Raw genomic sequence first — 26789 nt, 5'->3', positions numbered from 1 at the left:
CCATGGAGCCTAGAAGCAATGCAATGGAGAGTAGTGGTACTGCTAGAATGCATCAGATCCACAGATTTCTTTTGGATAGATAATCTGTCACATTTTCGTTTAGAGTATTTATCTTTGCCACTAGACCCACCAGACACTGTATTGGTGGTGTTGTTGATTTGCTTATGTTAAGAGTCCCAGTGGTTAATAATCTTGCTGTGGTCCTCAAGCCTTGATGCTTTTGGCCGAGTCTGCCTTTATCAGTCAAGTGTCAAGGTAGGGATATGCCAAGATCTATTTCTTCCTTAGATCAGCTGCAACTACTGCCATGCATTTTGACGAAGTTAGAGGGGCGTATTATAGTCCAAAAGGAAAAGCAGCATAATGATAATTTCCACTAGAAATGTCAGACATTTCCTGTGCAGACGTGAAACTGGACATGAAAGTACACTTGTTGCAAATCATTGCGCAAAGCCAGTTGCCTTTTTATATGCAGGTATATTTGACGGGGTGCTAACTTTCAGAATTATTCCCTGGTGATTAATCGGTTTATGCACTGAATATATAATTAAAAAGCTAATATTGTATTGCTATGTCGGGGTTAGAATACTCTGACAAATATATTTTGTCTTTTGGTCTGTATTTCGGTTTGAAAAAAACAATTCAGCACTTTCAGACATATCACCTTTAAAATATCTAATTCATTTTTCATTCTCAGCATCTCTTCTTCCATGTGCTGGCCAAAGAAGGCTGATCCTGAGAACCATGCGTTTGCAATCTTCAGTTTCAAAGACGATAGACAAAGCCATGAGTCATGAGGCTCTTAAGTGAGATTCCGTGACAATAAGTGGTTGCCGAACTTTCAGCTGAGTTCACTGCAGAGCTTATAAAACTTGATTAGACAAAAACCTTCTTTCAGCATCTCGATGCAATCATGCCGTCTACGCAAAGGTGAATCTGAGGAACACATTTCCATGTGTATTTCCCTGGGGTATCTGCCTAGGAGGGCTGTTACACTTTAACTGTGTGGAGACTGTCACAAACATCTTACTTGCTGCTGCATCCAACCTTCTCTCTGGAAAGGCAGATTACTCTGGGACTGCTACAGGTTTCCTTCTGACCAGTGCCACAATAGAGTTCTGTTTGGGATCAGTTTTAAGAAACTACTCTTGCTGAGGTGGGTTATATTTTTTTCAGAAGACGGGGAACCACCACTTTTACAGTAAAAAAAAAAAATCTGTCTTCTGCAACTGCTAAATAGCCAACAGATCCAGGACTAGAGATAAACGTGTTTAGGAGCAGATCTGCGTTTCTAATATGATAAACTGTTGGATGCAGTTTTTCCAATGGGAAGTTTAATTTTGCTGCTCCTCTAATTAGAACATCTTGAAATGTCAGGTTGCCATCCAGTGGAGACATTCCAGAAGGAGAATCTGCCAAAGAAATAGGCTTGAGGGAGGAGTGAGGCATATCTGAATGGGATCTAGTGAGTGAATATAATACAAGTCTTTTGCTGGTGAATGTATTTTGAGGAGATGCAGATGGAGGAGAGGTAGGTTTCCACTTCCTCAAAGGAGAGACGGATGTCACCTTAAAGGCCTTTAACCGGTGAAATGTCCAGGGCTCCAGAGGTGTTTGAACTGGATCCTCAAATAGGCTTATTGGCCTCGATGGTTAAAATGGGAAAGTGGGCTGGCCGAGAACTCATGCCATTGTTTAGCGATGACCTTTAGAAACGGTTTCTTTTCTCCTTCTCTTATCGAGTGTGGTATGTATTTGAAAAAGTTCATATTGGATTGAAGGAGACCTAGACCATCCTGGTGATATAATAAGAGTCGGTGCTGTTCTAGGTCTTTGTGACATTAATAGTGGCAGACGTCAACGAGCTAGGTTGCTTTGATGTTGAAGATTTGTCAATGTTGATTGTGCTCTACATGCTGGCAGGGAACAGGTTAATTTTTTTGCTCGAATCTTTATTTCATTTTAGTTATAAAAGCAATCACAGTTTGTGTACATTTACTGCAGTAAGGAAAAATCAAAAGCACAACTCTCGTTACAGCCTGTTCAGTTCAATCGTACTAACTTGCAGAGAACCATACACAATTAAAGATTCACAAACCGAGCCGATAGAGTGGTATAGAAGGACTAGCAGCGGTCACGTGCTTCCAGTCTGAGGCGTGCTCTGTGCTGGGAGGCATAGGATACACCGGAACATTGTTTTATTGGGCAGCTGCCTCTGTTTTACACAGTAAAGCAGTTAAGATCCAGCATTAAAATTGCTGGAAACAATACAACAAAACAGTAACCATAACTGGAATCCGTTCCCAAATCTCCCAAACGTTCGCCTCACATCTACACCAGCTCCACCCAACAAGATCCCACAAAGCACAGCTGCAAGGCCCCACCAAACCTGCCTTGCCAAAACCCCTGGGGAGGAGGGGGTTTAATCAGTCACCAGGCTGACAGGGAACAGGTTGATGTAACTGACCTGTGCTTTCATCAGGAGTGACAGCGATCTCTTCAAGGACGATCTTGAGTTGTTTGATGGTGAAGATCTCGAATGCACTGTGTTGAGGGGGTGTTGACCCATCTCCTGACGGGGAGCAGGTAGGTGCAGAGCCCTTAGACAGTCATGCTGTAGGTCTTGACATCAATCAATTTCAATGGGAATAAGGTTGATATCTTTCTCATATTTGCTTTCTGTAGATCTCCCTCTGTGGGAGTCTTAAGTGGAGACACAGAGGTAGGATCAGAAGCAGATCTTTCTTGCCGGCCCTTCTCCTCCCTCTTCAACCACCTTCACCTTTTTTTTTTGTGTTACAGATGTCACAATCTGACTGAACGTAACACTGGTAGGCAAACCACACATGAAGGACAGCTTGTGAATAAGGATGACATTCTGACTAGAAATTAATCAACGCAAGGAAAAAAAAAAGTTTGTCGTATAGTGGAGAGGAAACTATATCGAGTGAAATTGGTAAAAATTACTTCCTGACAAATCTTTCCAGAGATATAAACCCTCACATGTATAAGAGAACCTGCTGAAGCAAACGGGAAAAAAAAGACATCTGGCAGGTAGCTGCTAGTACAGTGCATTATGGCAAGGGGTGGCTCCCAGGATTTATAAAGGGGCATGACTACACTTAATGTAAGCCTAAGAAGCTGCATTTTTACCTTCATGTGCACAATTCTGAAAGGCGTTTTAGACGAGATGATGCAGCTTAAAGTTAGACATCCGGCAGCAGCATTATGAACATTCAGAAAAATAATTCAATCATTGACAGACTTCCATTGGACAGTTTCACATGAGTACATGGGTGAAAAATGCTACAATATTAACACTCATGGAAAAATGGCTACGCAGAAAGGTGTTCCAGGGTCCATACTGGCAGGAGAGAATTATTCAATTGTTTAGGACCATCACAGAAGATCCTATAATGCAGAAGGTGTGTTTCAGCTGCTCCAATAAAAGAGTGAGGTATGCAATGCTGGTGCCTGAACATTTAAGCAAGAATGTAGTGGTACTGCTGGATCAAGACACAAAAGCCAGAAAGGGAATATGAGACATTGTTAACCGATAGGGTGCCAGTAAAAGAATAACTCATAAAAAAGGCACCCTGCCTTAAAGAACCTCCCAGTCCCTTCAGTATCGGATTATGCACCACAGGTGACAGTTAGGTCGGGTCATTTTTACAGGGAAAAAAAAAAAAAAGGTGTCCTGCATACAGAACTGGACAGCTGCAACTGCTTTTGTCTGGGGAGGTCAGTGGATTGCTTAGGTGCCTAGGACTTCAATGAGGATTCCCCAGACAGAGAACTAGGATTACAGGTAAGCAATTTATCATTTTCTTCCAACAGATCCTCATCAAGTCATAAGCATTGAACAGAATAGCAAGTCCATCACACAGCGCACACCTGGAAAGAAAAGCAGCTCCTGCATTTAACAGAGAAAGGGGAAGTGATGATTAATTGTTTTGCAGGAGGCTGTCCAGTGGCTGCAGTGGCTCTAGATAGTCTGCGAGGATGGAAGTGTGTCCTTGCCTTCTGTTGATGCTGCCAGTGAAGGGTTTGAATACTCTGCTGGAAATACTATGTCATATGGTCTGAACCTTCTGCGAATTCCTTTTTCTTTTCCATGTCAACAGCCTTGAGTGTCCAATTCTGGCTTCATTCTGGACGTCTTAGTCCACACGGTTACCAAAAAGTTGTTACCAGAGAATGGCAGGTACATCATCTGGTGGTGTCTCACTTCTATCCAGTAAGATGTAGGCAACAACTTCTTGCACAGAAGCCATGTGCATACCCATGTGTCGCTAGATCAGATGCATCTGTACTAATAATCAGACTGAGCGCCAGATCTCCCTCTGAGTATTTCCTGAAAATCCTGCAACCTTCATATACGATGCCAATGTTCCACACATCTTTTTACCAAGGATATTGATCTGCTTACTCTGTCGGGTAGAACCAAAGGAGAGGAATAAGCTGCAAAGTATGATTTTGGTGCTGCCACCACTATCAAGGGAATTAAGAGGCGGATCCGCTCTTAGGGACAGAGGGTCCTGGTCAGGAGCCTTCTATTTTTTTTTTTTAAAGGATCAGAGATGGGGCAGATCGCAAAGATGCTGAAGTTAGAAATAGCTGCATCGCAGGCTCAAGGACACCAGGAACCAGTGGCAAAAGTGGTCTTGAAGCTATTCAACGATGCAACGTTTCGAAGATCAGACAGTTATTGTAGTTAATGGAATGTCTAAGCTCAGTTTTGTCGCACCTCTAATCAGGACATTATGGAAACTGAAGAGATCACCCAATAGTGACACTTTTGCTGGAGATTTATCTGAGAGAGCAGGAGAATGATCTCACACTGAGGAACAAGAAGTTGTAGATCAAGAAGGTGATCCTCCTACATCTGGATGATGCATTAGGAGATCTTCTGGATCTTGACCCGGTACTAGAGGTTCTAGATCTAGAACAGTGACAGACTGGACTTCTTGATCCATAAGGTGATGGCTGAACTCCTTCATGGCATGACATTTTGAAGGAACCGCAGCAGGTACCAATGCTGTGCCAGAATAAAACCTTGGGGAAGATGTTCATTTGGCGATGGCGTATGTGGTGTGACTCTTGAATACTCAGTCAGAAGTAGGAGGCACAATCTCTTCCACAGACTTAACCACCTGGGGAAGACATACCGGTGACTGACTTGGATCTAGCAGGACATGAAGGTCTAGATTCCACTAAATTTAGACACACATTGGACCTCTGTTGATGTCAACTGAGGTCTTTTCGCAGCATGGGAAAATGTCTGTCTTCCCGCATCGGTTAACGCTTCTCATTCGACTGTGCTTTTCCATGGGCCTCTACTTTGACAGCTCTTTCAACATTGACAGATGTTTAAGGCGATAGCAGTAGCGTCAATGGAGATGTTTGCCTCAGGGTAGTGCCGTGAGATTTTGATGGCAATGATGGTCACATGGCCTTTTACAGACCTTGATGGCAATGGTTGGTGTTGAGAAGTCTCGAAGTTGAGCGATGGTGTCTCCTTTCCGGCAATTTGACTCCACATCAGGCACTGGGTGTGTTCGGACGTACAGGGATGAGTTAAGTTCACTTTTGATGGTGTCTTAGACGTTGAACATACCAGTATTTTCCTCAACGTCAACCGGGGACCACTTTTTTTTGGTGTTTCTCACACAACCTCTATGGGAATCTCTGGAGAAAGATTGGTGTTCCCCAAGGCCTCTTGTAGATCCAGTTGATTCTCTCCTTAAATCCAGGAAAAAAAAGGTTGTTCTTATTGTAGGTACTGGCTAGTATCAAGTTAAAGTATTTTGAAGACGTTTTAGATAGATTTTTCCGAAAATTATTGGAAAAAAAAAAAAAAATCAGCTCAGTTCTTCAGGATCCTAACAGCGGGTGGTGTTTTTTTTTTTTTTCCCTGTACTCCCCGCACATGGGAAGGACAAATCGATGTTTGTGACTATTTAGAAGAGAACCACATTTACTGGTGGCGCTTGGGGACTACTCTGGATGCATGCGCAATCATGGTTCTTGGGTGGACTCACAGACCCAATTACGGGTGGTGTCTGCTAATTTTCTTAGGTTATGCTAGTACAGCATTTGACTGAATCTTTAGAAATATTACTGCTAATGGCTGCATACTTCCTTTGGGTCCACCATCACAGTTCCTGAGAAGACCACTAAAATAATTTTCTACCGGAGTCTGGACTTTGTTTCCCAGAACCCCGATTGTATTTAAGTTGCCATTTCATGTGCTTCTATATATATATTTAATAGATGCGTGAAAACCCTTTCTAAAATCTGGAATCTCGCATTCCTGATTTTGCAAAGGGTTTCCACACAACCTTTCATTTTAAGGGCAGTTGGGAAGAGTATGAAAACTTGAAGCTGGCAGTTGTTCTTTTAGGCAGTTTGAGACCAACTGAGAATCAATTCCAGGTTTCTAAAGGGGGAACTCAGAAGCAAGGTGTAGGACCAGCAGTGCATCTAGCAAACCTCTTCTTGCACTCACTCAAGAGTCCGGCAATATGTCAAGTTGTTTCTGCTTCTTTGTTGCCACTTAGTTGACCATTTGCTTTGTCTGTTCCCTCCTGTTCAACCTTGTTCTGCCTAATCTTACCTTGTTTTTTGTTTACACAGGCTGCCATGGGAACCGTGAACCTACTTTTCCTAGTGATTTGGAAGAAGCTAGTCTACCCTCCCTCACAGTAGCTCATCATGGTTCCTCCATGCCTAGAAAGCTCTAAGAACTACTGAATACAAATTATCGCACAGGTGCTACCTCGGTCAGCAGTACAGACAAGTCTGTTCTTTTATCTGCTTCAAGTCAAGGATGGGAAGTTTTGAACAAAAAAAATGTTTAGACAACTATTTCTACTACACTTCTATTTCACGTGATGCTTCAGTGCGGCCACAAAGTACAGTGTAACATAACTGAAGCGTGTTAACAACCTTAACACGACACCAAAATGATACACTAAAAGCAGTAACATGCTAGTCAGCACCTTGGAGCCTGCTTAGGCACAGGAAAGCGCTTTACGAATGTGACAATGTAAGATAGGAGCTCACGTTCCATAAACGGAAACTATTTTGATTACGCTCTGCATTAGATTACAGCAGCAGATTGCTCTGATTAATACAGCCCTTGCATCAAAGACATGTCTTCGATTACTTTACAACGCACTGAACGAGTGACGAAGGGTACTCATTTATTTATCCTTTTCTTTCAACCTGGCTGCACGAGCTGTGAATAATGCAGAGTTACGATTTGGGGTGCTTGGAATTCAAGGTCTCCAACTAGTGAACGCCCCCCAATACCTACTTTTCATCCTAGCGTATGGCTTAAAATGTTCACTTTATTAATACATTTGTAAACCAGTTATCAGTCTCAGGACGCTAACGTTGTGACAAGCAATAGCAGTGTCATTACATCAGTGTATATAGATCTACACAAATAATGAAAACGGTGATCCCTGTGCCAGTCGGTCCCGTGTAGCAGACATGGTTGAAGAGAAAGCTGTACCAACATCACAAGAGAATTCTAAACAAAGCCGTCTGCTCTACAGCAAAGCACCAGGAAACTACTGGAGAAAGGAAGCAGGAAGGGGCACAATCGTCACATGTGGTGGCGGGAAACCAAACATCGGGCGTCAGAGGTGGGGCGGTAAAAAAATAAATAGGAAATAAAAAACGCAGCCTCTGCTTTTCCGTTTCAATTCCAGTCAAAGCAGAGGAAACACGAGCAGTCTGTCCAAATGCAGTTTGTTGACCAAACCCCGTGAGGACCATGCGGGTCACAGACGTGCAGGAGGTAACAAAGGCTTGCTCTATGCAGGCTTTCATATCGCACTTCGGTTTTTCTATAACCCATACTTGGGGTGTTTCCCAAGTTATACCTACCTCAGATTTTACTTTAAAACCTTGCTGCAATATCTCTTTCCTAATACTTAGTCAAAAGTAGATCTGCCGTAGCCACCCACTGCCCCTGTGCTCTTTCAACAGCTAGAATAATCTTTAACTAAAGATCATGTTCTTAATTTTAAGCGTCAGTACTACTATTACAGAAAACGGGATCGTGGAACTTCAAGATACTGACATATATATGTATATTACACACACAAGGATAAACTTATTCACCTTTCACTATCTATAGATTTCAAGGATATGGGCCTAACAATGATGATGTGAGGACACATTGTTCCGCGAATGGAGGCTCGAATATCCGACTGTAAAGTGTTTATCTGAAATGAAAAGAAACTAAATGAAGATTAAGATGAGAAGAACTAATGCTCATAATGTCATGGAAATTAACTGCAAATATAGAGAACTGCATCTTACTTAAATAAGTGCCCAGCCCCCTCACTCAGTGGGGAGTGGACTATGGCAAATTATGTTGGCAGCCACACCAACATCATGTGGCAGAAAAGGCAGTGGGAGGTGCTTACAGGCTGAGGTGACTGAGGGGGCAGAGACAGCAAACGGGCAGAGACTTTTAAGGCATGGGCAAAGTGGGCTCTGGCCCAGGGCACCTGATAAAGCCAGCTCTTTCTGGAAGAGTGCCCTGACCTGATGACCTTGAGTAATTGTCCACTGCTCAAATTAACTCATATTTCCTTATACTAGTCCACCACTAATACTTTTGGGTTCCGGAGTAGAGTGCTACTAGCCGAAAAGCGCTTCGCCGCCTCATCAGAAGTAGTAAGCGCTAAATAAATACAATTTTAAATACTGATTTCCTTTAATTAGTTTTTTATGTGGGTGATGTGTGAGTATTTGTGTGCAAAATGTCTGCATTAGTGTTTATGCTTCATGCAACCTGCATAAAAAGGGGTTCTTTTGCGATCAAAACCGGTCCTCACCTATGAGAAATGGGAGGGTGCCAGATTAGGAGTAATTTTAGTGAACCCGCTGCTGAAGTACAATATTGAAAACACATCACTATCTCAATATTAGATAGTAACACATTTAGAATTTGGACGACTGTCTATGCACGGTCAGTGACCTGGCCAAGGAGGGCATGAAAGCTGAAACTGGATCAAGCGCTCCCTAACAAGGGCCCCTGAAATACATTTGGCAGAGGACCCACAAAATCCTTAAGCTGTCCCTGCCACCAGGACCTACAGCTGCTACTTGGTTGGAGGTTTGATACTCTTGGATCATGGAAGTGTCAAAAGCAAGAAGCCGGGCTCCCGTGGAACAGGCGATGCCAGTGTGGGAGTGAAGGGTAAACTACAGTAGTGTCACAGTGGCGCTTGGTGTGGTGTCCACTTCAATATAAGCAGGAGCACACTACAAGAGTAGCTCCACGAGCCTGGTGTAGGCTTTAAGCTTTATCTGGGTTTAAAAAAAAAAAAAAAAGCAATCCCAGTTCCACCAAAGGTGCCAAACCAGTGGGTATAGAAACATTACCTTCACACAAAGCACTTATACACATGATACATAGTCACCAAGCATAACAAGCTATAAATGTAGAGCCAATACACAGTGAGAACGAGAATAACCAGAAGGACTTTACTAAAATACGTAATGTTACTTTTAATGTGTGTACATATAAATATTTACGTTTTTTTGGTAAAGTCCTTCTGTGACCACGATTCGCCCTGGCTGGCAAAAACCTAGTCTTAATACAGGGAGTGCAGAATTATTAGGCAAATGAGTATTTTGACCACATCATCCTCTTTATGCATGTTGTCTTACTCCAAGCTGTATAGGCTCGAAAGCCTACTACCAATTAAGCATATTAGGTGATGTGCATCTCTGTAATGAGAAGGGGTGTGGTCTAATGACATCAACACCCTATATCAGGTGTGCATAATTATTAGGCAACTTCCTTTCCTTTGGCAAAATGGGTCAAAAGAAGGACTTGACAGGCTCAGAAAAGTCAAAAATAGTGAGATATTTTGCAGAGGGATGCAGCACTCTTAAAATTGCAAAGCTTCTGAAGCGTGATCATCGAACAATCAAGCGTTTCATTCAAAATAGTCAACAGGGTCGCAAGAAGCGTGTGGAAAAACCAAGGCGCAAAATAACTGCCCGTGAACTGAGAAAAGTCAAGCGTGCAGCTGCCACGATGCCACTTGCCACCAGTTTGGCCATATTTCAGAGCTGCAACATCTCTGGAGTGCCCAAAAGCACAAGGTGTGCAATACTCAGAGACATGGCCAAGGTAAGAAAGGCTGAAAGACGACCACCACTGAACAAGACACACAAGCTGAAACGTCAAGACTGGGCCAAGAAATATCTCAAGACTGATTTTTCTAAGGTTTATGGACTGATGAAATGAGAGTGAGTCTTGATGGGCCAGATGGATGGGCCCGTGGCTGGATTGGTAAAGGGCAGAGAGCTCCAGTCCGACTCAGACGCCAGCAAGGTGGAGGTGGAGTACTGGTTTGGGCTGGTATCATCAAAGATGAGCTTGGGGGCCTTTTCGGGTTGAGGATGGAGTCAAGCTCAACTCCCAGTCCTACTTCCAGTTCCTGGAAGACACCTTCTTCAAGCAGTGGTACAGGAAGAAGTCTGCATCCTTCAAGAAAAACATGATTTTCATGCAGGACAATGCTCCATCACACGCGTCCAAGTACTCCACAGCGTGGCTGGCAAGAAAGGGTATAAAAGAAGGAAATCTAATGACATGGCCTCCTTGTTCACCTGATCTGAACCCCATTGAGAACCTGTGGTCCATCATCAAATGTGAGATTTACAAGGAGGGAAAACAGTACACCTCTCTGAACAGTGTCTGGGAGGCTGTGGTTGCTGCTGCACGCAATGTTGATGGTGAACAGATCAAAACACTGACAGAATCCATGGATGGCAGGCTTTTGAGTGTCCTTGCAAAGAAAGGTGGCTATATTGGTCACTGATTTGTTTTTGTTTTGTTTTTGAATGTCAGAAATGTATATTTGTGAATGTTGAGATGTTATATTGGTTTCACTGGTAATAATAAATAATTGAAATGGGTATATATTTGTTTTTTGTTAAGTTGCCTAATAATTATGCACAGTAATAGTCACCTGCACACACAGATATCCCCCTAACATAGCTAAAACTAAAAACAAACTAAAAACTACTTCCAAAAATATTCAGCTTTGATATGAGTTTTTTGGGTTCATTGAGAACATGGTTGTTGTTCAATAATAAAGTTAATCCTCAAAAATACAACTTGCCTAATAATTCTGCACTCCCTGTACTATGTGGATGGCTGTCCCTGGTTTAGGGTGATGGGACACGTATTCACCCCACATTACGCTCTGTTGTGCTGCGGCAGCACAGCAGGTGGGTTCTCAAACAACTTTATTCAGTGGTGTGAAGAGAGCTCTTTAAAAGGCTCAACTTCGACTTCAGTTCATGGTGTGAGAGAGGGTTGGAGAAAACGTGAGCCTGCACCTCACGCTCCCCCGACCCCCCTCTCAAAAACCGGGACATGTCTGTTGCAAGTAAGTGTTGGGACACTGATAGTCTTTGAAAAACCGGCCTGTCCGGTCAAATACAGGGCGTCTGGTCACCCCACCAAGACAGTGAAAGACAAAGCTGTTGGAGTGTATGTAATCTAGGCCAGTACAGATAGATACCAAACTCCTGACTGGAATCATTGAAGTTCAATGAAGAGAATCACAAGGAGAGACCCCATTTTGGCAGATCTATATTAAAACAATAAAAGAAACAAGGATCTCACTAAAAGACAAGGTGGAGGCAGTTGCAATGGATTTAAATTTTGTATATGCCGACTTAAGCTATGTTACAGGAAGAAGTACCACAAGTTTAGCCACTGGTAGCCGATTCAAGGTAGAGTGGCAACTATTCATAAAAACTAGACAACGTTCTGCATAGAATGAATATATTGAAGAGATGCGTAATTGGAGGGGGGGCAAGCCAAAACAATGCTAGACTAGTGAGTTTACCAGACAAAATGTTGGAAAAATGCCCAGAGTTACATCTAAAAGAATGTAGAACTAATGCTGAAACCTAGAAGTTTAAGTATTTCTCCATCGAGAGAGCACAGAACACCAGTGCCGCCTCTCCAACTTGGGGTACCCCGTTAGATCCATCAACATTTGACTACTTTAGCACAGACATAGGGACGCGATACTCCAAGCTGCAAGAAGGAGGAGGAATTCAAATGGAAGGTACTCAGATTATGCAGTTTCCTCACTACACCCAGGAGATGCAGAGACAACATCACTCATTCAAGACTATGCAAAAGAAATGCCATGGCATTTCAAGCTCATGAGTGACCAGAGTGGTAAAACAACTCAAAGGACAGACGGCACACAAAAAAAATTGGGGTAATCACCATGAGACATTGAAGCTGGAGAAAGAATTTAACAAGACGAGAGATCAATGAAGAAGCTGAGAAAGTACAGGGGTGCGGAATTAAATAATATCTACTTGTCCATGTGACAGGTTACTTCTTAAATCTACTTGTCCGATAAAGAAATCTGCTTGTCCCTTTGGTGCAATGTAGTGCAGCAACAAATTGTGGCAGCAATCTCATTATGTAAGAGCTTTGATAATAGCCTCTGATTAGGTCTGTGCTACTACCATAGTAGGGCTTGAATACTTGCAATTTCAATCCCTACTATAGCAATTTACTCTTTTTGCCACCTTTCCACAGATCTACATACTTGGGTTGGAGGAAGCAGTAAGCAAAAGTTCTAGGGCTGGAATCCCTTTGAGTCTACAAACCTACTAACTTGTAAGTAGTAAGGATTTTCACCAGCTCTTCTCTAATCTTTTACCATAATGAGAAAAGGTTGGAAATGTACTCCCGACAAGGGCAGAAGTAGAAGTTCTTCTAGGGGTTGTTTTTTTTTTGGGGGGGGGAAGGGGGGATGTTTGAGGGAAAGTGAACTTTTAAACGCTGAATAGATTTTCACATGAACAAATCTATACATGCATATTTGCTCTTGCTAAAATGCAGTTCACAAATATATTCTAGGAGTATGATTTCCTGGTCTACTTCTGTAAGTTCTTGTGAATTCATGAAAGCCACTAATTTAAAGACACATACCATGGGTGCACTTTAGTGACTTTCTTTAAGAATTGGGTTCCTAATTAGGTCTGGCGTTAAAGACATTTTGGCCCAGATTCAAGAAAAGTGGTGCTTCACAGTGTGAAGCAGCACTTTTCTTGTGCACCCCGACGCCATCATGTGTGCGCTGTAATTAAGATACAGCGCGCCATGACTGTATTAGGTTCAATCGTGTCAACATTTTTTACGCTATTGTGGCGCTTTGGAAATTGCAAGGAAGCCCTTGATTCCATTGGGTGTGTCCTTTTAACACCTGCTTTCTGCAGGTGTTAAAAATGAGGCCAAAAATGGTGCAATGAAATCACATTGCGCCATTTTTGCAGGCCTCCTTGTGCTGGAATGACCCTTTACATACATTATGCATGGCACGTGCATAATGTGCCGCAAAGAGTCGAAAGAGTGGCGCGATGCTTGCATTGCACCACTTTGTAGATATGGTGAGGCGTTTTTGGCAATCTAATGCCACATTAGCGTCAGAAAAACGACGCTAATATGGCGTTGGATTGTGCAAGGCCATCCTTAAATTTGGGCCTTTGTTTTTATTAAACTTCTATTTCTCTATTGGTTGGCTTTACTGCGAGTGATTGCATTCTGCTCTTCCACAAGGAGCATGCTGGCACACAAAGGTTTGTTCAGTGCCTGGAACCACTGTGGCAATCAGTGGCGTAACGAAACTGGAGGCCCCTCCCATCCCCCCCTGCAAAGAACATGGAGGGCCCCTCCCTCCAGAATCACTCTGTACAGGTGCTGTGCCTGGGAGAGGGGGGGGGGGGGGCCTTGGAAGGGGGCTGTGGGCCTTTGTTACACCACTGGTGGCAATGTGTGCTTTTTGAGACCAAAAACTTTTGTTCTTTTTGCCAGTGTTTGTTACAATTTTAAGGGCTTGGCAGCTCCCATAACAAAGTGTTACAAAATCCATATCAAAACAAGACAGGCATTGACAAAACCAAGAGACTCTCAAAAATGTTTGTATCGGTTGGCTTTGCCAGTGGTCGTTTGTTGTGCTGCTTCTTTTAATGGACTGAAAATGGTTACACTGGTTTTTCATTAGGAATATTTCTGGAAATACTAGCATGCATAAGCACATTTTACTAAATTACGCTTCAAAGAAATAGCACCTAAAATTTCATAGTAGCAAAATGTTTTTTTCCCTACTTGTTTTTTTCTGAACATTGAATTTTGAAAGCAAAGAATCATCACTCTTGCTTACAAGCTGCTGCAAACATTTGCATTTAATCAGAGAGCATTCTGGGATCATTAAACTTAGCCTCATATTGTTAAACTTTTCAAACAAGTGTGTACATTTTCTTTTTTTTTTTTACTGGATCCACTGTCAATAGTGCAGTGTGACATTAAAACTTTTATTTACAGCGCTCACCCTAATAAAGGCTTTTAATTAATTAACCCTAAACACAAGTTTGAACAGCATTAACTTTTGGACACTACCTCAGTTGCAGACACTTCCCATCTCTTAAACCAGCAGCCAAAGGGTTTGTGCTGCAGGGGGTTGGGCCTACTTGTCCCAAGGACAAAAACAAACATGAAAACGTATTGCCCTTGACTCCAAACAATATATCCCGGGCGTCAGGCAATAGGAATTCCACATCCTTGAAGCATATGCTAAAAAGCACCCATAAATAGAAGATGAACTCAGATGGATACTCAGAGCCATCAATAAGGTCACGTAAAGAAAGAATTGCTGACTTTGAACCCAGCCCAAGGAGAAGTGATATATATCACATCATGGAAAAAGGGTGGGTTAGCGAAAACTCAAGTTTTAATTATTTTTATTTATTTTTAAAAGTATTTCTTATATTTTATATTGTTAAAATTTCTGAAACCTTATATTCTGTTAACGTTTCTGTAACCTTACCATAATGGCTTCTATGCAGGACAGGAAAAGCGTAATGATTGTGATTATGGGTGGGAATGTGGGCACACAGAAAAGTATCAGAATGTGTCTGCCATGTACAGATAGAAAATGTGAAATACCAGGATACTACCATAGTGACATGCGAAAGTTGGATAGGAACGTGCACACAAACGGATAAACAGACTGATATGATTACAGTGATAACACAGGATTCCATGGGGCTAAATGCAGAAAGAGCAAGGGTGGAAACATACATACGCAGGCAGATCATACAGATCACCTGCCTACAGGAGATACACCTGCTTGTCAATAAGGCCAATAAAGTAGAACTCGAATGAAGAGGTCAAGTATATTATGCTTGCAAAAGCACACAAGCAAAAGTAGTGGGATTGTGGAAGGCCCTAGCCAATGTTTAATTTGTAGAAGAATAAGAGCTGGTAGTGAAAGCTCTGCTCAGAAGCCCGTAGCCAACACCAGCACTCCATAGTTTGGAATCCACCTCATGTCGCCAATTGCCTACCAGAAACACAGCCCCTTTATCTCACTCATGTTCATGTTTTCTCCCTTTAAGACACCTTTTCCACCTTTGTTCGCCATCTTTCCCCTTTGAACATTTTCACTCTTACTCTCGGGCAACGTTCGATAAGGAGAAGGGAGTGCCGGTGGGCACCACTGGCATCCACTAGCTCAAATTAGCCACTGCCACTAGTATACCTTCCATAGAGACTCCTATAGTTAGAAAATTAATTGTTAGTTACAAACTGAATTTGGATTGGCAGGGAAATAGTGGGCATCTATGCGCTTAATACAGATTACGGGATCCTCCGTGACAGGGTGGCATCTACTTGGGATCAGCCGTAATCTGTATGGGAGATTTTAACTGTGTTAAACGGTAATCAGACCACCGCAGTGCATTACATAGGCAGTGAATGTCAAGAGCACTGCAATAACTTATGGAGGAATTGGATTTAGTGGAAATATGGAGGGAACATAATCCCCTAGCAAGATAATATCCACACTATGCACAGACCCGCGACATCCTCTACAACAGATTAACCGTTAAGCGATAGGCATCGTTGCATGAGCCCAATAAAATACAATGAGGCTAGAGTCCCAGCTGATCACTCACTAGTGAGTTTAATACAGCACAGGCATGCACAGACCCAGGACCCTGACATGGAAATTACCACTATTGGTACTGTGCTGCGTAATTTCACATCGTTTAATGAAGACAGTAATTGAAAATCATTTTATCAAGAACCGCAACACTGCTAGCAACAGGGGAGTAGAGTGGGAAGCCCTGGAAGTTGTAGAGGTACAGCTACCAGATCACGTTATTTATAAAACAATCAGATGCAGCACCTTTACTAAAGAATGTGAGCTAGCAAGACTAGAAGGAGAACAACGCATAGACCGCATAGAGGCGATAAACGCATTCAAAACTGAAATATTGGAAAAAGCCAATCAAAACCACTACTTCAGAACAGGTCTTTCCTGCAGGTGCTGAGCTAGTAGGGAGAAAGTGGCCCAACTGTGGCCTTCCTTTTGAAGAAAGAAATAGTACCTGCTAGCAACACCACTGTCGTGGGTCTATTTTACTCAGTTGCTTGGGCACGGTGATCGCCTAGTTTAGGCCTGCTAATAGCAGTAGCAGCGATAGTTTAGACACCACCACAAGAGTTGCCCACAGGAATATACAGCACACAATTAGCAGCGAGGGTTACTATTTACAATCTGACAAATCTAACTGCTGCGCCACAGCCACGCTCAGGGGCGGCTGACGCTTATCTGCATATAACTGATTTGACTCCATTTCCGGAAAGGGTGACTCCCATTTCTGCTTCCTCTAAACATGAAGATTCCATGTGGTTGGGCTGATTATCCATCCCTGCAATTGTCCCACTGTGATCAGTGACTAACCATGGACAGGAAACCGAGGTGCCCAAAGCACAAGGGGATGGGGGTGGGTTGACAACATCCATACACCTGTGTAACACCAAGCTTGTATTAAGTGATACTTAGGGGTGTTCCTACTCGCAAAACAAAAACAGCACTAACAGATGTAAAGTATTTTTTAAATAATACATTCTATCGTTTAAGGTAAATTCAGAAAGTACTGATAGACTCATATGACGGAAACAAAAAACGAAAAAATAAATTCATAAAAGATTAATACAAAGCATCTCTAGAGATTTTCCCAGATTGTTCACAGCTACGCAGACACTAACACTAATTTATGAAAACCAATCTGAGAAATTCCTTAATGTGAAAAGAAAGAAGCAACGATCCTGAACGACCAAGTTTAATCTACTTTTTCCCCCCCAGACAAAACCAGAACTATTCTCTTCTCCATGTGCTCTCCCCCCATTTCTCCCCAATCCTCGCCCAGATTCGAATCGTACCAGCCATGCGCCCCTTCTGTGGTCTGAACGTACATACCTTCCACGACCACACGTTGACAATCATATCGTGTTGGTAGCCCACGGACACGATGTATTTGGAGCTCGGGGAAAATGCCACACAGGCCACTCCATACTTGTGCTCCTGGAGTTCTGCCACTTGGGTCCGCTCTGCCACATCCCATACTCGTACTGCTGGCATGTGCCCGCTCTATGAGAGATGTAGAACAAAGGGTTAAGAAAATAAGGATGTACCACTGTTCTGGTAGAGCGGAGTACCTGAACAGAAGCGTGCATAGAACAGGTTCATTCTTCAACACTCAGGACACAAGGTCCTTACAGACTCAACACAAATTCCTACTGGATTCTAACAAACTCAACTCAATGGACAACCGCCCTTTACGGTGAGCTCAAGTAGATCGGATTTATGGAAAACATTTCACAAAACTCGAGTGTGTGTGCAATTTACACCATAAAAATGTGCAGTGTAAAAGTAACATAGGAGTATGTGTGCAAAATATCTACCCAATCACCTATTCAGCAAATGTGGGCAAAAAGTGTCAAAATCCTCAAACGAGCTTGGTTTACAAAGCTGTGTGAATGTACATGTACTCCGCATCAACTGCACACAATTTACCAATTGTGCAATTTTTAAAATGTACAAGAAGGAAAATCTAATGATATAGATTTCACCTACCTCGACTAAATAGGAATTTTACGAGCAATTAATGTACAACTGTGAGTGTTGTTGGAGTAACTGGTGGCCCACCGAGCGTGAATAAAATCCACAGCCACTATTTTATCCACGGCAAAGGGGACGAATAAGACAGTAGCTGCATTAGCAAAGGCTGGGCATATTTAAGCCCCCTCGAAGACTGGATGCCAGGCACCTTTACTAAATTGGGCTTCCACAGGACACCATCTTAAGGATCAAAAGAAACTAAGAAACATGAAAAAAATAGTTTGGTCTAATGCGATGCACCGAAGACCAGCGGGTTGCCAACCACCTAGCAAAAAATCCAGGTTTCGAGGAGAAAACGGTATGCATTTTAAGAATAATTTAAAGATTATGAAACGCCAGTTCAAGGCAGTGTCACACTTGGCAGTGAATCGCCACTTTAGATAATTCACAGAGGGTACTCGTGCATGTGGAGGGCGCAGTGCGAGAAGGTCTACACACACGTCCATAGGGAAACATGACAGTACTAGGGGATGGTCGTGACCTACCCTGACAGGGGCACACCACCACCACCACCACCACCACAGGCCACATATGAATGTGTATTGCTCTGCTTTCACAACACCATGCCACAAACACTGAAAGATCGAAATATTAAACTCTTCAATGCCACCTAATTGCATCAAAAAACACCTGTGGGTCAAATGTGCATAGTCAGAACTGAAAAGACAACCACAGACAAAACCAATTTGTAAAAGTACAATTTGATGTTACTTTTTACTTCAATATTAACAGGGCAAAATTCACAGTTGCAGTTAAGATGTTGGCCAATCTTGTACCCTTTCAAACAACCCACAGATTGCTCACTCAAACAGAGGGGCATCATTTACCAATCAAGGCATATCAATTGACTTCCCAGTGCTTCCACAAACTAACATTTTCAGAGGCAATAGAACCACGACAGACTCCACAGGCTATACAGAAGAGACAATGGCATGTGCGGACCTAGAAACAGATCTAGTAAGGTCTTCTATAGGCTACAATGCTATCTAAGCACATACCACACAGCGAAACAAACATTAACCTTGATGAAGAGATCTGGTCGAGGCCCAATAGCCCCCTGGGAAGCATTACCATTATACCTTTTGCAGTACTTATGTAAATTCCTTTTACCTAACAGACACGCTGGAACAGCTGTGGCTGTGATAATGGACCGGCGTGGTTCTGAACTAGAAATAATGTCACTAGGAAGATTACTCTCACTTGTACAGACTCGAGTGATTACACAGAGAAGGCAGGGTATAAGGATCACCAAATATGGACCTTTTTGAGTATAATCTAGTTTGGCAGTATTGCTTGAAAGGCATAGAAAAACCTGTCTAGCCAACAGGTGAATTCCAAGGAATTTTCTGCTGCTCTCAGATGAGAAGCAACCTATGGACACTTATAGCTATACTGCCTTGCAAACTGATCAACCCAAGGAAAATCATAATTGTGGACTATTACCCCCAAGAATCAATCAGTTGATCTGTCACTTATGATGTGCAGAGTAAGATTTGCTGAGTGTGACTGCTGAGATACTGCTTTTGCTCTCCAGATAAAAAGCTTTTATTAAGGAGTTTTTGAGAATGGAGAGTCAGGCAGTGAGTAGTTTTAGGGTGTCCAATAAGACCGAAACACATCTGCTGCCACATTAAAGGGACAATCTAATACGCAACATTTCAGGGGAAATAAACACCACTCAACATGTCTATAAAGAATACTTGGCTAAACTAGTAACAAATTCGATTTAAAATGAAGGAAAGATTGAGGACTGGAAGAACATGACTATTCGTTAAGCAGATTCTTGTTAAATAAATTTAAACACGGTGTGTGAAATAAAACATTGATATTTCTTCAGATGTGTATACTATCAAGGCCGCCCTGGAACCTTATCAATGACTGAGAGAAACCAAACATAACTCTATGGAGTTAGACTGTGCATAAATAACGAAAACATCCTGCCCCACTTTAAAGTTTAATTTGTTACGTAAGAACATCTCCCAGTTGAAGGAGAAAAACCTCATGACTGCTCTACTGAGGCTTGGTCTAATGGTCCACATAAGATGCGTAAGAGCTCTGCAGAGACCCAACGGTGAGTGGATGCTATCACAGACCCACTCACAGGTAAAGTGCGCTCTGCAGATACATAGTCTTAGTGTGCATCATCAGAGCTTCCCATGAGTGGGTGGAGGGCATCTCCTTACAAATGATGAATACTATCCATCAGACACAGATTGCAACCACGATTGTGGTCCCTAAATGTAAAGACGGTTACATGATCAAGAAGCAAAATAATTAACATAGCTCCTTGGTGGCCTGGGATGCAGAAAGGCTGGTCATGTAATCAATTAAGAACATTTTCATGAGTGATCTGCACAAAGAGGCCCCTTGAACCGCTCTCAGATGTTGGGAGGATAGCCCTTGTCAAGATGATTATGCCGCCCCACTTATTGTATTTCTTTGCCAACCTGCCCCTTTGTGTCCCTAAATATTTCTTTCAAACACTCAAACTCACTAAGGATCTCCTCTGGCACAATACACACTGCAAGGTGGCGCTCTGTAAACTTCACTCACTGTCCGCTGAAGGGGTACTGGCCGTCCTCAACTTTGAGCACTATTTGACCTTGCAGCTGCAATGGGTGGCCAGATGGCTGGCAGGACTCCACCTATCAAACACAGCCACATTGGCCCTAGCCTGGAGTCAGCCTCATGACATACATTTATTTCAACACAAGAGAAGGGACCGGGAGTGTTGATGGTCCAGTGTACGATCTCCCAACAATAGTAGCTAAATAAAGGTACACTGTTCCAAAAAAATATAAAATGAAAACAGGGAAGACCTGCAATTTCAGGAGCGAGAACACTCAAGCATCCTTCTGGATGACTAGCATCATCATCGGGAATAGCTCCTCGCTAGGCTGGCGCCGCAATGCCTAGTGGGCACCCCGAAGTGGGGGCGCTCAGCCAACTTTTTGAGACTGTGACTAACAAGTTCAACTATGCAAGACAAGGGTGCTGTAAGTCACCATCAAAAATGAAGAAAGAGGTTTAAAATTGGGTATTCATCCGTTAAACTCCATCATTTAATCAGTCTAATATACAAGGATGAAGACCAAGGTTAAGAACATAGTTTTGAAAGTAAAGTAGAGGATTATGCTCAAAAAACCTTTCAAAAAGTGAATATGGTAGAGTGTTCTAAACATTAAAAAGAACCTCTATGATATGGTCGACATGTTTCGCGTCTATTGGTCCATCCGGATCCATTGACGCTTCATCAGGACCTACGTAACTAGATAACAGACCTCTTTAACCCCTTCTGTGCCCAGGACGTAATGGTTACGTCCTGAGGCACAGTGCTGCTGAGCCCAGGACGTAACCATTACGTCCTGTGCACAGAGCCCAGAGGGAGCGCTCTCGCTCCCTCTGTGGGGTTCCCCCCCACCCCCCCAAGTCAGGGATGGAAGGGGAAGCCCTTCCCCTCCCACCCCCGACCCCCCCAACCCCCCCTGTGACGTCAGCGCGCGAGCGCGCGCTGATTAGTCACAGGGTCTCCCCCATCGCGCTGGAAGCAGAGCTTCCAGCGCGATTGAAAAAGAAATGCTTTTGCATTTCTTTTTCAATCCCATGGGGGAGGCCCCGAGAGGCTTCAAAGGGAAGGAAATGTATTTCCTTCCCTTTGAAGTCTCTCACAGGTTTCAAAAGCCGGATTGCTTGCAATCCGGCTTTTGAAACCCCACTAGACACCAGGGATTTTTTTTTTCTTCTTGAAATTGGCAAAAGGGAGCGACCCCTTGGGCAAGGGTCGCTCCCAGGGGGGCATTTTTTTTAGGAAGGCCTTTTCTGCCCCCCCTGGGGGCAGATTGGCCTATTATTAGGCCGATCTGCCCCCAGGGGGGGCAGAAACCTCTAGGCACCAGGGACCATTTTTTTTTTTGTGATGAATTCTTTTTTTTTTAGGTGGGGAGCGATCCCTTAGGCAAGGGTCGCTCCCCTACGGGGCAATATATATTTAGGCCATTTCTGCCCCCCTTGGGGGCAGATTGGCCTATTTTGATAAGGCCAATCTGCCCCCAAGGGGGGCAGAAACCATTAGACACCAGGGAGTTTGTTTTTGCGCGCGAATGTCACGCAACAAAGCGACCCCTTTGGCAAGGGTCGCTCCCAGGGGGGCAATTTTTTGGGAAGGCCTTTTCTGCCCCCCCTGGGGGCAGATCGGCCTATTAGGCCGATCTGCCCCCAGGGGGGGGAAGAAACCTCTAGGCGCCAGGGCAAATTTTTTTTTTGTGTTTTTTTTTTTTCTTTTAGAGATGGGGAGCGACCCATCAGGCAAGGGTCGCTCCCCTGGGGGGGCAAATTGTATTTAGACCATTTCTGCCCCCCTGGGGGCAGATTGGCCAATTTTAGGTCAATCTGCCCCCAAGGGGGCAGAAACCACTAGGCACCGGGGATTTGTTTTTTGGCGCCAATGTCACGCAGGGGGAGCGACCCCGTAGGCAAGGGTCGCTCCCGGGGGGGGGGGGCAAATTTATTTTAGGCCATTTCTGCCCCCCCGGGGGACAGATCGGCCTATTATTAGGCCGAACTGCCCCCGGGGGGGGGGGGGGGGCAGAACACTCTAGGCACCAGGGCAATTTTTTTTTTGTGTTTTTTATTTTTTGTTGTTTCTTTTTTTTTTTGAGATGGGGAGCGACCCATCAGGCAAGGGTCGCTCCCCTGGGGGGGCAAATTGTATTTAGACCATTTCTGCCCCCCTGGGGGCAGATTGGCCAATTTTAGGTCAATCTGCCCCCAAGGGGGCAGAAACCACTAGGCACCGGGGATTTGTTTTTTGGCGCCAATGTCACGCAGGGGGAGCGACCCCATAGGCAAGGGTCGCTCCCGGGGGGGGGGGGGTGGGGGTTGGGGGGGCAAATTTATTTTAGGCCATTTCTGCCTATTATTAGGCCGAACTGCCCCCGGGGGGGGGGGCAGAACACTCTAGGCACCAGGGCAATTTTTTTTTGTGTTTTTTTTTTTTGTTGTTTCTTTTTTTAGAGATGGGGAGCGACCCATCAGGCAAGGGTCGCTCCCATGGGGGGGCAAATTGTATTTAGACCATTTCTGCCCCCCTGGGGGCAGATTGGCCAATTTTAGGTCAATCTGCCCCCAAGGGGGCAGAAACCACTAGGCACCGGGGATTTGTTTTTTGGCGCCAATGTCACGCAGGGGGAGCGACCCCGTAGGCAAGGGTCGCTCCCGGGGGGGGGGGGGGTGGGTGTTGGGGGGGCAAATTTATTTTAGGGCATTTCTGCCCCCCCCCCCCCCTGGGGCCGGCTGAGCTACAGGCCAAACACCACAGGTAGGCACCTTGCAAAAAACACCTCTGTTTTCTGTGAAAAAATATGTTGTGTCCACGTTGTGTTTTGGGCCATTTCCTTTTGTGGGCGCTAGGCCTACCCACAGAAGTGATGTACCATTTTTATCGAGAGACTTAGGGGAACGCTGGGTGGAAGGAAATTTGTGGCTCCTCTCAGATTCCAGAACTTTCTGTCACCAAAATGAGAGGAAAAAGTGTTTTTTGGGCCAAATTTTGATGTTTGCAAAGGATTCTGGGTAACAACCTGGTCAGAGCCCCGCAAGTCACCCCATCTTGGATTCCCCTGGGTTTCTAGTTTTCAAAAATGCACTGGTTTGCTAGGTTTCCTCAGGTGTCTGCTGAGCTACAGGCCAAAATCCACAGGTAGGCACTGCTTTTTATAAAAAAAATGTGATGTGTCCACGTTGTGTTTTGGGCCCTTTCCTTTCGTGGGCGCTAGTCCTACCCACACAAGTGAGGTATCATTTTTATCGGGAGACTTGGGGGAACGCTGGGTAGAAGGAAATTTGTGGCTCCTCTCAGATTCCAGAACTTTCTGCCACAGAAATGTGAGTAACATGTGTATTTTTAGCCAAATTGTGAGGTTTGCAAAGGATTCTGGGTAACAGAACCTGGTCCGAGCCCCGCAAGTCACCCCTCCTTGGATTCCCCTAGGTCTCTAGTTTTCAGAAATGCACAGGTTTGGTAGGTTTCCCTAGGTGCCGGCTGAGCTAGAGGCCAAACAGGTAGGCACTTCACAAAAAACACCTGTTTTTTTCCAAAATTTAGGATGTGTCCACGTTGCGCTTTGGGGTGTTTCCTGTCGCCGGCGCTAGGCCTACCCATGCAAGTGAGGTATCATTTTTATCGGGAGACTTGGGGGAACGCTGGGTGGAAGGAAATTTGTAGCTCCTCTCAGATTCCAGAACTTTCTGCCACAGAAATGTGAGGGACATGTGTTTTTTTAGCCAAATTTTGAGGTTTGCAAAGGATTCTGGGTAACAGAACCTGGTCCGAGCCCCGCAAGTCACCCCTCCTTGGATTCCCCTAGGTCTCTAGTTTTCAGAAATGCACAGGTTTGGTAGGTTTCCCTAGGTGGCGGCTGAGCTAGAGGCCAAAATCTACAGGTAGTCACTTTGCTAAAAACAGCTCTGTTTTCTGTGATATGTCCACGTTGTGTTTTGGGGCATATCCTGTCGCGGGCGCTAGGCCTACCCACACAAGTGAGGTATCATTTTGATCGGGAGACGTGGGGGAACGCTGGGTGGAAGGAAATTTGTGGCTCCTCTCAGATTCCAGAACTTTCTGCCACAGAAATGTGAGGAACATGTGTTTTTTTAGCCAAATTTTGAGGTTTGCAAAGGATTCTGGGTAACAGAACCTGGTCCGAGCCACACAAGTCACCCCTCCTTGGATTCCCCTAGGTCTCTAGTTTTCAGAAATGCACAGGTTTGGTAGGTTTCCCTAGGTGCCGGCTGAGCTAGAGGCCAAAATCTACAGGTAGTCACTTTGCTAAAAACAGCTCTGTTTTCTGTGATATGTCCACGTTGTGTTTTGGGGCATATCCTGTCGCGGGCGCTAGGCCTACCCACACAAGTGAGGTATCATTTTTATCGGGAGACGTGGGGGAACGCTGGGTGGAAGGAAATTTGTGGCTCCTCTCAGATTCCAGAACTTTCTGCCACAGAAATGTGAGGAACATGTGTTTTTTTAGCCAAATTTTGAGATTTGCAAAGGATTCTGGGTAACAGAACCTGGTCCGAGCCCCGCAAGTCACCCCTCTTTGGATTCCCCTAGGTCTCTAGTTTTCAGAAATGCACAGGTTTGGTAGGTTTCCCTAGGTGCCGGCTGAGCTAGAGGCCAAAATCTACAGGTAGTCACTTTGCCAAAAAACAGCTCTGTTTTCTGTGATATGTCCACGTTGCGTTTTGGGGCATATCCTGTCGCGGGCGCTAGGCCTACCCACACAAGTGAGGTATCATTTTTATCGGGAGACGTGGGGGAACGCTGGGTGGAAGGAAATTTGTGGCTCCTCTCAGATTCCAGAACTTTCTGCCACAGAAATGTGAGGAACATGTGTTTTTTTTAGCCAAATTTTGAGATTTGCAAAGGATTCTGGGTAACAGAACCTGGTCCGAGCCCCGCAAGTCACCCCTCCTTGGATTCCCCTAGGTCTCTAGTTTTCAGAAATGCACAGGTTTGGTAGGTTTCCCTAGGTGGCGGCTGAGCTAGAGGCCAAAATCTACAGGTAGTCACTTTGCTAAAAACAGCTCTGTTTTCTGTGATGTGTCCACGTTGTGTTTTGGGGCATATCCTGTCGCGGGTGCTAGGCCTACCCACACAAGTGAGGTACCATTTTTATCGGGAGACTTGGGGGAACATAGATTAGCAAAACAAGTACTATTGCCCCTTGTCTTTCTCTACATTTTTTCCTTCCAAATATAGGAGTGTGTGTAAAAAAGACATCTATTTGAGAAATTCCCTGTAATTCACGTGCTACTATGGTCACCCCGGAATTCAGAGATGTGCAAATAACCACTGCTCCTCAACACCTTATCTTGTGCCCTTTTTGGAAATGCAAAGGTTTTCTTGATAGCAATTTTTTACTCCTTATATTTCAGCAAATGAATTGCTGTATACCCATTATAGAATGAAAACGCACTGCAGGGTGCAGCTCATTTATTGGCTCTGGGTTCCTCGGGTTCTTGATGAACCTACAAACCCTATATATCCCCGCAACCAGAGGAGTCCAGCAGACGTAACGGTATATTGCTTTCGATAATCTGACATTGCAGGGAAAAGTTAGAGTAAAACGTAGAGAAAAATTGATGGTTTTTTCACCTCAATTTCAATATTTTTCTTTTTCAGCTGTTATTTTCTGTAGGAAACCCTTGTAGGATCTACACAAATGACCCCTTGCTGAATTCAGAATTTTGTCTACTTTTCAGAAATGTTTAGGTTTCTGGGATCCAGCATTGGTTTCATGACCATTCCTGTCACTGACTGGAAGGAGGCTGAAAGCACAAAAAATTGCACAAATGGGGTATGCCCCAGTAAAATGCCAAAATTGTGTTGAAAAATTGGGTTTTCTGATTCAAGTCTGCCTGTTCCTGAAAGCTGGGAAGCTGCTGAGTTTAGCACCGCAAACCCTTTGTTGATGCCATTTTCAGGGGGAAAACCACAAGCCTTCTTCTGCAGCCACTTTTTCCAATTTTTTTAAAAAAAACGAAATTTTCACTGTATTTTGGCCAATTTCTTGGCCTCCTTCAAGGGAACCCACAAAGTCTGGGTACCTCTAGAATCCCTAGGATGTTGGAAGAAAAGGACGCAAATTTGGCTTGGTTAGCTTATGTGGACAAAAAGTTATGAGGGCCTAAGCGCGAACTGCCCCAAATAGGCAAAAAAAGGCCCGGCAAAGGAGGGGGGAAAAGGCCTGG

General features: G+C 44.0%; 1 protein-coding gene across 3 annotated transcripts in view; it reads right to left on the bottom strand.

The window, feature by feature from the left end:
- Positions 1-26789, bottom strand: part of MAPKBP1 (mitogen-activated protein kinase binding protein 1) — a 533456-nt gene that overhangs the window by 202315 nt on the left and 304352 nt on the right. For all 3 annotated transcript variants that reach the window (XM_069208767.1, XM_069208768.1, XM_069208769.1), the window contains exon 6: positions 17337-17507. In XM_069208767.1, the coding sequence (XP_069064868.1) occupies positions 17337-17507 (171 nt within the window). The remainder of the gene's footprint in view (positions 1-17336; positions 17508-26789) is intronic.

The sequence above is a fragment of the Pleurodeles waltl genome, chromosome 9 (genome assembly GCF_031143425.1).
Source record: "Pleurodeles waltl isolate 20211129_DDA chromosome 9, aPleWal1.hap1.20221129, whole genome shotgun sequence".
Classification (NCBI taxonomy): Eukaryota; Metazoa; Chordata; class Amphibia; order Caudata; family Salamandridae; genus Pleurodeles; species Pleurodeles waltl.
Note: the sequence above shows the minus strand (reverse complement) of the source record. Positions and strands in the feature narration are given on the sequence as shown.